This window comes from Oryctolagus cuniculus, chromosome 12 (genome assembly GCF_964237555.1).
Source record: "Oryctolagus cuniculus chromosome 12, mOryCun1.1, whole genome shotgun sequence".
NCBI lineage: Eukaryota > Metazoa > Chordata > Mammalia > Lagomorpha > Leporidae > Oryctolagus > Oryctolagus cuniculus.
The window spans coordinates 111,095,616-111,107,688 of NC_091443.1; the positions used below are offsets into that span (position 1 = coordinate 111,095,616).

Below are 12,073 nucleotides of genomic sequence, written 5' to 3' on the forward strand. Positions count from 1 at the left end.
GCAGTTATTCACGTTCCGCCATGCTTTATCTTTGACTTTGTACCTCTACTCCATCTCAAGGAGTCAAGTCATAATAATGTTTACCTTTTTCTCTTACTGTATGCTAGCATCATGTTTTAGTTCTGATAAGTTGTTACATGAGCAATGTATGTGTGCCATGTGTGTTGTGTATGTATTGATGCATTTTTATTAATACAGGATGATAGGAGTAAGTGCAAAGCCTCTTGTGTGTAGCAGGGATTTGGATGGGGCGCCCTCTAAAGGTGAAACAGAGACTGCATCCCCAGCAGGCGTCCCGGCCTCTGCGTGAGTGCCATCTGCTGGTGAAGCAGAACTGCCTTCAGGTCACAGACAATAAGGAAATTTTGGGATGTCAGGAAGGCAGGCACAGACAACCCAAATTAGGAAGCCTGGGAAACATTCCGGATCCTTCCATCAGCAGCTATGTGTGCTGCAGTCTAGAGAGCATCAAGAACTTTCATGGCCTCACCCAGTGAACAAAATAAGGTGTCAGAAATGGATCATATAGCAACTGATCCATGTAAATTTTCAGTTGCAGAATTTAAAATAGCTGTTCTTTGAAGAGAAATAATAATTTTATTTAAAGGCAGAGAATCATAGAGACTGCCACAGAGAGATCTTCCATCTGCTTATTCACTCCCGAAATTCCCACAACAGCCAGGCTGGACCAGGATGAAGCCAGGAGCCCAGAACTACATCTGTGTCTCCTACATGGAACATAGTACTTGAGGGACCCGTGTTCTTGAGCCATTGTCTACTGCCTCTTAGGATACACATTGTTAGGAAGGTGGATTGGAATTGGAGTCGCCAGGACTCACACCTGGCATTCTGATGTGGGATGCAGGCAACCCAAGTTACAGGTAAAGCCTCTTGCCAGATACCTGCCCCGAAAATTGTTGCTGATGTTGTTTTGGTAAAGATTTGTTTATTTAAAGATTTATTTACTTATTTGAAAGGCAGAAGAGTTACATAGAGCCAAATACAGAGAGAGGGAGAGAGGTCTTCCAACCACTGGTTCACTCCCCGGATGGCTGCAACTACTGGAGTTTTGCCGATGCAGAGCCAGGAGGCAGGAGCCTCTTCTGGGTCTCCCACATGGGTGCAGGGGCTCAAGGACCTGGCCCATTTTCCTTTACCTTCCCCATTAGTGGGTAGCTGGATTGGAAGCAGAGTAGCAGGGTCTTGAACATGCATTCTGATAATAGGATGCCATTGCCACACCCGGTGGCTTAACTTGTGCTATAAGACTAACCCCCTACAGTAGCTGTTTTCAGGAACCCAGTGAGGAGCCAGTGTTAGGTCACTGTGGCTTAAGCCATGGCTTGAAATGCTAGGATCCCATATCAAAGTTCCTGTTTGAGTCCCAGCTGCTTTGCTTCCAATCCAGCTTCCTGTTAATGACCTGAAAGGCAGCAGATGATGCCCCAAGTGCTGGGACCTCTACCACCCATGTGAGAAACACGGATGGAGTCTTGGCTCCTGGCTTCGTCCTGGCCCAGCCCTGGCTGTTGTGGCCATCTGGGGAGTGAAGCAGTGGATGGAAGATCTGTGTGTCCCTCCCTCATTGTTTGTGACTTTGTCTTTCAAATAAATAATTTTTTATTTAAAAGATTTTTATTTATTTATTTGAAAGGCAGAGTTACAGAGAGGCAGAGAGAGAGAGGTTTTCCATCCGCTGGATCACTCCCCAAGTAATGTTAACAGCCAGGGCTGGGACAATCTGAAGCCAAGAGTCAGGAGCTTCCATCTCGTCTCCCACCTGGGTGCAGGGCCCCAAGTACTTGGGCCATCTGCTACTGCTTTCCTAGGCCATACCTGAGAGCTGGGTTGGAAGTGGAGCACCTAGGCCTCAAACTGATGTCCATATGGGATGCCAGCACCACAGGCAGCGGCTTTACCCTCTATGCCACTGCGCTGCCCCCTTAAATAAATCTTAATAGAACATGGGAACCTCAGTGAGATTCAGGAAAACACAGAAAGATTCATTAGTGTATTAGAGAAACTTAACAGAGCTGGAATTTTAAATACTCAAAACCAAAGTACATTAGACAGAATTAAAAACATATTAAAAGGGCCGGCGCCGCGGCTCACTAGGCTAATCCTCCGCCTAGCGGCGCCGGCACACCGGGTTCTGGTCCCGGTCGGGGCGCCGGATTCTGTCCCGGTTGCCCCTCTTCCAGGCCAGCCCTCTGCTGTGGCCAGGGAGTGCAGTGGAGGATGGCCCAGGTGCTTGGGCCCTGCACCCCATGGGAGACCAGGAAAAGCACCTGGCTCCTGGCTCCTGCCATCGGATCAGCGCGGTGTGCCGGCCGCAGCGCGCCGGCCGCGGCGGCCATTGGAGGGTGAACCAACGGCAAAGGAAGACCTTTCTCTCTGTCTCTCTCTCTCGCTGTCCACTCTGCCTGTCAAAAAAAATAAATAAATAAATAAATAAACATATTAAAAGAAATCAGTACCTTCAAGGTGCAGCAGGTGATGGCTCAGGTAATTGGGTTCCAGCCTCCGACTTGAGAGACCTGGATTAAATGCTTGACTTTTGGCTTTGGCCTGTTGCCAGGCCTTGGAGATTTAACCAGCAGATAGGTTTAAACCAGACAGATCTTTCTCTTAAATAAAGATAAATGAAAATTTAAAAAGAGAAAATCAGCTCTTGTAATGAACCATATTGATAGATAAAAGACAAAAACTACGTGGTCATCCTCAGAGATGTTGAAAGATGAATTTGGCGGAAGCCAAGACATATTCTTGATGAAAGCACAAAACAGAACTGGAATGAAAGGGAACTTCACCCTGATATGGGAGTCTGTGAAGAACAAGTGATACAAGGCCTGTGTCAGTTTATGGTGAAAGGTATGCTTTCCCCTAAGACCAGGACCGACACAAGGATGTCTGCTTTCATGTGTTCAGCTTGTCTCCAAGATTCTGGCCAGGGCAATTATACAAGGAAAGAGATACAAAATATCCACCTTTGAAAGGAGCAAACTGTTTTGTTCATAGCTGATGTGACATTGTATGTAGAATAGGCTATGGAGTTCATACAAAACTGTGAAAGCTACTGGGTGAGGTCAGCAGACTGCAGGCCACGGGATGAGTGTGCAAAAGTCAGTTGTACAGTATTAGTGCACCATGTGAAAGCAGAATTGAATTCCTTTCTATGTATAAGAACTCTCAGCAGAAATAAAATACTTCTGAAGAAATTTAGAGGAGAATTGCAAGACTTTTATACTGAAACTAGAAAATATCAGTTTCTCTCCAAGATAAAATGACAGATTCCAAAATGAAAACCCTAGTGTGTCTGGTAAATGTGTTAGCTGGTTTCAGTAGAGTCCAACCCCAGTGTAGACTTCTGGTTGAAGGTAAGCCTGCTCATACTGGAAGATGTTCTCAGTGCAGCTGGGGCGTGGCGAGCAGACATGGGAATCCAGGCAGTAGCATGAAGAAGGCCCAGAAAGCTGTTGCTAATAAAGCCTTACTGAATCTACACTTTCCAAACTGGGCCAGAAGTGATCCCCAAAGTGATGTTATCAACAGCGCAGGCAATGTATCTCCATCTGTGGACCTGAATGGGCTTGCTGTGAAAGGGGAGAGCCTGCCATCTACAGGCCATTAGATCCAAAGCCATTCCCACGTTGCAGAGCTCATAAACTTTCTGGGCATGTACAGTGAGAGGTGTCATTGCCCAGTGCCTAAGATCTTCTGTCTTCAGCCAGCTGTAGCAATTACTGAATTTTTTGGTGAGGGAAAGACTCGACAAGCTGCTAGACATAATGCTGCAGTGGAAGTCCTCCAAGCACTGCAGAACAAACCGGTTCCAGAAAAATCATCTCAGAATGTTGCACCTGGAAAGGGAATGGATGATGACAAAGATGCACATAAATCTGAGATCAGCTTAGTGTTTGAAATCGCTCTGAAGCTGGATATGCCCGTCTGTTTTGAGGTTATTAAAAAAGTGGGCCACCGCACTAGAAAAGCTTTTATGTGGGTGTCCCTGAGAGATTTCTCTGCAGAAGGAGAGGGAGATAATAACAAGCTCTCGAGAAGCTGCAACCACTGTCATACAGGAGCCTAAAAAACTTCCACCTCTCCCTGTAGTTAGAACAGTCACATTTATTTTTTTAAAAAAGGCCCTAGAATGATGGTGGAAGCCAGATCAGAATATAGTCCAGGAATGAACCCTATTAGTTGCCTGGCCCAAATTCGAGAGGCCAGAAAGGAAAAGGAGCCAGGTAGTGCTTTGCTTTCAGAAAAGGCAATGAATGCCTTGATGTTGGGAATCTGTGATGTGGTTGAGGCAGGCAGTGATGGTGCTGCGGGAACAGGACCCAATAAACAGACAAGAAGAAGCAGTGCTGTGATAGCCTGGCTGTAAAGCACTGGTCTCCAAGATCAACTTGACACGACGGGAAAGTGAAGGATGGAGGGGCCCACGGGCTGGGTTTCCTGAACCACCAGCACCAGGAAGAACTCCACAGGGATTCTTCATTTTGTCTGCTCGTGTTTTTATCAAGAGATGGAAGCCAGCCACCACAAAGTAAACTCTGGAACCAGGCTAGACTGTTTGTCACCCAAAGATATGAACCCGGCTTTGGACCCTTTGCTCTCTCTCCTACATTGAATAATAGGTCAGCTACCACTGCCAGGGAACTCCTTATGAATGGAACATCTCCTACAGCAAAGCCGTAGCTTTGAAAGTAAGTTCTACTTCCGCTTGTTCTGTGGTACACCTTCAAAACAGCTGGATATTTAGGAAGGATTCAAGGCTTTCAGGCGTGAGTTAAAAACAGAACAATTCATTAGCCCTAAATTCTTCATCTCTGTCCATGCGCACCTCGTTTCCAGTCTGTCCAGCAGTGCTGCTGCCTGCCTGTCCTCCATTTCCCGCCTCTTTTTTAAAGAACATCTTCCAGTCTTCCAGTTGGTTTTTAACTGGTGCATCTTTCTTCACACTGTCCTCCACAAGCACAGATTCTGTCTTCCGATGGTTAGCGATAGTACTTCACACTTGTTTCTCCCCCTTTTTACACTAAGATTTTCTCTAATGATGATTTTACTTTCATAGCAGTTTTGATTTTGTTATTTTATTGCTACTTATGATTCAGATACACCATTAAGGTACATGTCCTAGAAATCTGTTCACTTAGGATTTCATTAAATTTGGTATGTTGAACAGTAATGAAATGCTTTCTAGTTGTTTAAGGCATAATGATGTGTATTTGTTTTTTTGAGTCCTGTTTTGAACTGCCTAGGTAGTAGTGCCTGTCTCAGGTGGTATCCACGGTTCTGTTTCACTGGGTGGTCTAAAACTAGCTTATATTTTGATTTGTTTATGTGAATTTGGGGATGGAAACTTTGTTCCCACTATTTATTTTTCATTTACTTTTGCAAAAAATCACAAAAAGCAGCACTTGTTTATGGAGCATGGGAAATATATGCATCCTGATTTCTTAGTTGCCCTGAAGATGATGTGTTGAAGTGAACCTGTGAACCTGGCTGCATGAACCGCAGCTCGCTTATCTGTAGAGAGAATGTGCTGCTTCCTCAGATTTCACTATTTTCACCTTTGCCATCTTAGTCCTACTCCTTACGACCAAAAACTATGATTTCCTTTAGAAATTCTCCAGAAGATCTGTCTTGTGTCGAGTGGTCATGTATTTATAAAACATTTACAAGTTTAGGGTATAAAGTAAGAAGGAAGATCAGGTCGGGAGGTTTTTTTTCATGTTTGGTTGTTTTTTTCCCCTTCACAGAGCTCTTGATTCTCTCTAATCTATTGCCAGCTAGGAGTTAGTGTTTTTAGTTACACTATTAACATGAAATGAAAGTTGTTACCGCTGAAATATGATTCTGACTTAAGAACTCTTCACAGGCTGTTCTCTTTTATCTCATTCCTAATTACACAGTAAAATGTAGTAGTGGAACTTTATTTCATGTTTATGTGTTGCTCAATTTGTGTATTGTTAAATTATGCACTTTTTTGTTTTAAAGGAAAATCTATTTAAACTTGAACCCTGTGCCTCACTGTGGAGGCGTCTCTCTGTAAATGCTGCACAGCCCCCCCAGGCCTGGAAGCCTCGTTTGCTCTTTTACATCCATTCCTTGCTGTTGTTTGTGATGCTGACTGCTTGCCCCAGTGTTTCTTGCTAAAGCTGCTCACACACAGCTTCGGCACACTGATCTGGGAATTTGGTCTTTCTCCTTTCCTGCTGGCAGCTGGTCTCCGTCTCACTTTCCTAGGAAGTGGTGGTAAGGAGCACGCTCTGGCTTTGTGTTCAGATCAACAAGTACAGAGCTGCTGCTGGGTTTTCCTGCTCTGTAGTGCTTTTTTTCATACTTCACACGTCATTGACACACTTGTTGGAATTCCTACAAGTGTGGTTAATTGCAGGATTTGTGGAAGAATTTTTTAACTTGTGGTAAATCGTTTTGTGCATATTTCTCTTTGGGGTTCCATCAGTATTCCTTGTGGTGTTGCCAACTATATGCTAATGATATATCAGACCTCATAAAAAGAAATCTAAAAATTTCAATCATACAGATTTTTAAAAAATTTTTCCCTAGTATTTTAATTTAAAAAATGTAAATATGGTGTTAATATTCAACATTTTATTTAAAAGGACATTTTGAATATCTAAAAAGGACCTTTCCTTTTCCCTTTTATTTTCATATAATTTCCTCAGATTAATTGGAAAAATCTTTCATATTTAACTTCTATTATTTGATGCATTTTCTACATGGTTAAGATAGTTGGCAGCATTGCTTTTGAGTCTCTTGGTTTGGGCTCGTATAATGTCTTTCTTTTCTCCTTTTTTTGTTTTTCTTTTGCTTCCTAAGGACATGATGATACAGCGCCATGTACAGTTTTGAAAAGCATGGATAGTTTTAGCTTTCTGCAACACCCAGTCCACCAGAGGAGCTTAGAGATTCTGCAGAGGTGCAAGGAAGAGAAGTACAGTAAGGCGGCAAATCCTGATAAACTCTGTCATCATGCATCCACTGGGAAATGGAAACCAGGCGCATTCTGTACAGGGTGGGACCCCGATTGGATGGGTGACATGGCCTCCCTAATCGTTTGCTCTGTGTCAGGATATTGCCATTGAGACTAAAGTAAAAACATGATCTCTTAACTTGGTGACTTTCCTGTCTGCCTGTGATTATTGTTGTGGATTATAATTGGCTACAGTCACTGAGTTTGTGTCCATTTTCACCTTTATAGTAGCAAGTCATGGGTAAAAATGAACATTTTTTTCTGATCATTTTTTTTTTTCAAAAACTTATTCATGTCTAGTTGACATAAAAGTGAATGCAAAGAGAACAATTTGGTAAGTTTCCACATTTGTAAGTGCCCATGAAATTATCAGCATAATCAAGCACTCAACAAAGTTCCCCCAAACCCCTTTCTAAACCCTCTGATTTTTATGCTTAGCTTATACTGAATTTTGAACACCAACAGTGTTGTTTATCAGCAAATAGTAAACCCACTTGGTTGTAGTGCTCCATTCAGTTCCTGTGTTGGTTGGAACAAACCCACCACATTGATGGTTTGTCTTAAGGAAGAATAATAGAATCATGGCATGCATCCTGTTTTGTCTGCCTTTTTATAAAATTGGTTTAAAAAGATGCCCTTGGTCTCCATTTCCTTCTTTGCTCATAGTTATACTCATTCTGCATGAAAATCGGTTCTTTTGCCTGTTGTGAGATTACAGTTACTGGGCTACTGCTATTAAGAGAATAAATGGATTCTTCCGAACACTCAAGGCCTAACTCAGCAATTTCTTTATAGTGGACCTAAATTACTTGCACAATATTCTGATCTTTTAGCTTGCTAATTTCACAATTTTTTGGTTGAAATACCATGAAATTTTAGTGTGCTACCATGTGAAATGAGAACATAAATAGAATTCCTAAAAGCAAGTATTATGGGTTGCTTTGTCAGTTTCTCTTATTTTGCTGCTTGGGTATGATGAAAATGTAATGCATTTTGAAAAATAGTATTATAAATATTTTCTCATTTTCAGTAGAAAAAAGGTAAGTATTTAATTTAGAAAAGACATCTTTAATAGTTCTTAATCCTTACTGTTTGTTTTTTAAAACAGGTTTATTATATTTCGTTAATAGGCAGAGTTCCAGAGAGAGGGAGAGAGAGAGATATTCCATCTGCTGATTCACTCTCCAAATGGCTGCAGCAGGGCTGAGCCAGGCTGAAGGCAGGAGCTTCTTCTAGGTCTCCTACATGGGTGCAAGAACTCAAGCACTTAGGCCATACTACACTGCTTTCCCAGGCCATAGCAGAGAGCTTGATGGGAAGTGGAGCAGCCAAGTCTCGAACCGGCACCCATATGGGATGCCAGCACCACAGATGGAGGATTAACCTACTGCGCCATGATGCTGGCCCCTATAAGTCCTCATTCTAATTACCCACTTACATTCTAAATGTTTTAATCCATGAGACATTATTTAAAGCAATCCATAAATCTTTTGGGGGGAGCTTACATTCTTTCAAGTCTTAATAGGATTGCAAGTGGGGCATTTGATTTGTTTTTATCATGGCTCAGCCTGACGAGCCCAGGCCTGATTACCAGGTTTGGGTCCAGAATAGGAAAGTACTGATGGCAGCACAGGTCGAATGAAGAGACTGTGTTTATGTGTGGATTTCTAGTTTTTGCATGTTGGCGTTTTCCATTATGTAGTTTATTCCATTTTCTTCTACAGTTTTTTGTTTTGTTTTGTTTTGTTTTGACAGGCAGAGTTAGACAGTGAGAAAGAGAGAGACAGAGAGAAAGGTTTTCCTTATGTTGGTTCACCCCACAAAGGGCTGCTATGGCCTGTGCGCTGCACCGATCTGAAGCCAGGAGCCAGGTGCCTCCTCCTGGTCTCCCATGCAGGTGCAGGGCCCAAGCACTTGGGCCATCCTCCACTGCACTCCTGGGCCACAGCAGAGAGCTGGACTGGAAGAGGAGCAACTGGGACAGAACTGGCGCCCCGACCGGGACTAGAACCCGGGGTGCCGTGGCGCCAGAGGAGGAAGATAAGCCTAGTGAGCTGCAGCGCCGGCCTCTTCTATAGTATTAACAATGAGAAAATTTCATAATATATAGAATGATAAATTCAAGTTTGAGAGATTGTTTTTTTTTTTTTTTTAATTTTTTGACAAGCAGAGTGGACAGTGAGAGAGAGAGAGAAACAGAGAGAAAGGTCTTCCTTTGTCATTGGTTCACCCTCCAATGGCCGCCATGGCCGCCGCGGCCGGCGCGCTGCGGCCAGCGCACCGCGCTGATCCGATGGCAGGAGCCAGGTGCTTCTCTTGGTCTCCCATGGGGTACAGGGCCCAAGCACTTGGGCCATCCTCCACTGCACTCCCGGGCCACAGCAGAGAGCTGGCCTGGAAGAGGGGCAACCGGGACAGAATGCGGCGCCCCAACCGGGACTAGAACCCTGTGTGCTGGCGCCGCAAGGCGGAGGATTAGCCTAATGAGCCGCGGCGCTGACCGAGAGATTGTTCTTAAAAAACTCACTACCAGCTAGTCTATCACATATTCCTTTTTTTTTTTTTTTTTAAGATTTATTTATGTATTTGAAAGTCAGAGTTACACAGAGAGAAGGAGAGGCAGAGAGAGAGAGATTGATAGATTGATTTTTCCATCTGCTGGTTCATTCCCCAGCTGGCTGCAATGACCGGAACTGTGCTGACCTGAAGCCAGGAGCCAGGAGCTTTTTCTGAGTCTCCAACATGGGTGTAGGGGCCCAAGGACTTGGGCCATCTTCTACTGCCTACCCAGGCCATAGCAGAGAGCTGGATCAGAAGTGGTGCAGGCGGGACTTGAACTGGCGCCCATATCAGATGCCGGCACTGAAGGCAGAAGCTTTACCTACTATGCCATAGTGCTGGCTCTAGATATTCCTTTTTGGGGCCAGTGTTGTGGCATAGGAGGTAAAGTCACTGCTTATGTTGCCAAAATCCCATGTGGGTGCTGGTTCGAGTCCTGGCTGCACCACTTCGGACCCTGCTGTGGCCTGGGAAAGCAGCAGATGATGACCGAAGTACCTGAGCTTCTGCTGCCCACCTGGGAGACCTGAAGAAGATCCTGGCTTCAGCCTGGCCCAGCGCTTGCTGTTGGGGCCATCTGGGAAGTGAACCAGCAGGTGGAAGATCTCTTCCTCTGTGTCTGTAACTCTGACTTTAAAAATAAATAAATAAATAAATCTTTAATAAAAAAGAAGTGAATTGCTAAATGGGAAAGGTGAATGAACCCTCCCACGGGTAACATTGATAAAGTCACAGATGGACATGTAGATAAGAGTATTTTTCATAAAATTAAGAATATATAAAATAGTGGTCCATGAAATGGTTTGAAAATCATGGGCAGAGAAAAGTATAAGAGGCGGCTATCATGTATATTGGTGAAGATTTCGAGAAAAGCAGCCAGCTACATTTCTCCTGGATTGGCAGAATATGGTTATGTATTAAGTTTAAAAAACTATAACAGGTAAATAAACTTGATGTGTGCTTTAAGGATAACTATAATAACAAATTATGTAATTATATCTTTAAAGTAGCATAAGAAATCTTTAGAAAATGAAAGCTAAGAAGGGAAAAAAATGAGTTTCAAGAGTGAAATATGGGGCCAGTGTTGTGGTGCAGTGGGTTAAGCTGCTGCCTGTAGCAGTGACATCCCGTGTGGGCCCCAGATTCTGTTCTGATGAGCTCCACTTCTCGTTAGCTCCCTGCTAAAGCATCTGGGAGAGCAGTGGGAGATGGCCCAAGTCCCAGATGAAGCTCCTGGTTCCTGGCCTTTCAGGCCGTTTGTGGAGTGCACCAGCAGATGGATGAGCTCTCTTTTACTCTGTCCTTCTTGCTCTGTAACTATACCTTTCAAATAAATAAATAAATCTTAAATAGATGAATCTGAAATAGATGAAGAACATGAAATACAATGCCAGAAACAAATACTACTATTTAATATAAATGATTGAAAGTGAAATTTTTCAATAATTAAAGGATTTCCATAGGATTTGTACTTAATGGGGACAGTGCTGTGGCGTAGCAGGTAATTCCCTTGGTGCCAGCATCCTGTATGGGCACTGGTTTGTGTCCTGGCTGCTCTTCTTCTGATCCAGCTCCCTGCTAATGGCCTGGGAAAGCAGCAGAGGATGGCCCAAGTGCTTTTGGTCTCTGCACCTACATGGGAGACCCTGAAGAAGCTTCTGTCTCCTGGCTTCAGACTAGCCCAACCCAGTCACTGCGGCCATTTGAGGAGTGAACCAGCAGATGGAAGATCTCTGTCTCTCCTTCTCTCTCTCAATTAACCATGCCTTTCAAGAAAATATAAATCTTAAAAAAAGAGAAGAATAGGTTAAGAGCCGGGGCTGGCCATGGTGCCCTAGGCGGAGCTTCCTCCTGCGGCACCAGCATCCTGTGTGAGCACCACTTCACGTCCCTGCTGTTCCTCTTCCAATCCAGCTCTCTGCTGTGGCCTGGGACAGCAGAGGAAGATGGCCCAAGTCCTTGGGCCCCTGTGCCTCGGTGGGAGACCTGGAAGAGTTCCGGGCTCCTGGCTTTGGATTGGCCAGCTTTGTCCGCTGTGGCCATCTGGACAGTGAACCAGCATATGGAAGGCCTCTCTCTCTGTCTCTCCCTCTCTTTATGACTCTATCTCAAATAAATAAAATATTTTTTAAAAAATAAAAATATTAGCCAAAAGTTATATCAGAAAATGTGTTCTTGTTCTCTTCTACATTTCCCACCTCCTTTAAGATTTGATGCTATAAATTCATTTTACCTTTTCTATGTATGTGTGCTTTTGCTTTACTCTTTGATGCAACGTGATCATTCACATTCAGCTGTGTTACTCTGACTATCAGTAATTTGCTGCTCATTTGTATTTCATTGTGTATGTATATGCAGTTGTACAAAGGACTTCACAAAGTTCATGGAACAGGCGCATTACCTTTTTTTTTTTTTTTTTTTTTTTTTTGACAGGCAGAGTGGACAGTGAGAAAGAGAGACAGAGAGAAAGGTCTTCCTTTGCCGTTGGTTCACTCTCCAATGGCCGCC

At 43.7% G+C, this 12,073-nt stretch overlaps 1 protein-coding gene and 1 pseudogene across 20 annotated transcripts in view; both read left to right on the top strand.

Moving 5' to 3' along the window:
- The window catches only part of MYO9A (myosin IXA), a 278,436-nt gene that overhangs the window by 127,971 nt on the left and 138,392 nt on the right, over positions 1-12,073 (top strand). For 18 of the 20 annotated variants that reach the window (XM_070054736.1, XM_070054737.1, XM_070054738.1 and 15 more), the window contains one exon: positions 6,853-6,972. The exons of the other annotated variants lie outside the window; for them this stretch is intronic. In XM_070054736.1, coding sequence (XP_069910837.1) covers positions 6,853-6,972 — 120 coding nt within the window. The remainder of the gene's footprint in view (positions 1-6,852; positions 6,973-12,073) is intronic. 20 annotated transcript variants of the gene reach the window in all.
- Positions 3-6,846, top strand: LOC108178240 (double-stranded RNA-binding protein Staufen homolog 2 pseudogene; annotated as a pseudogene).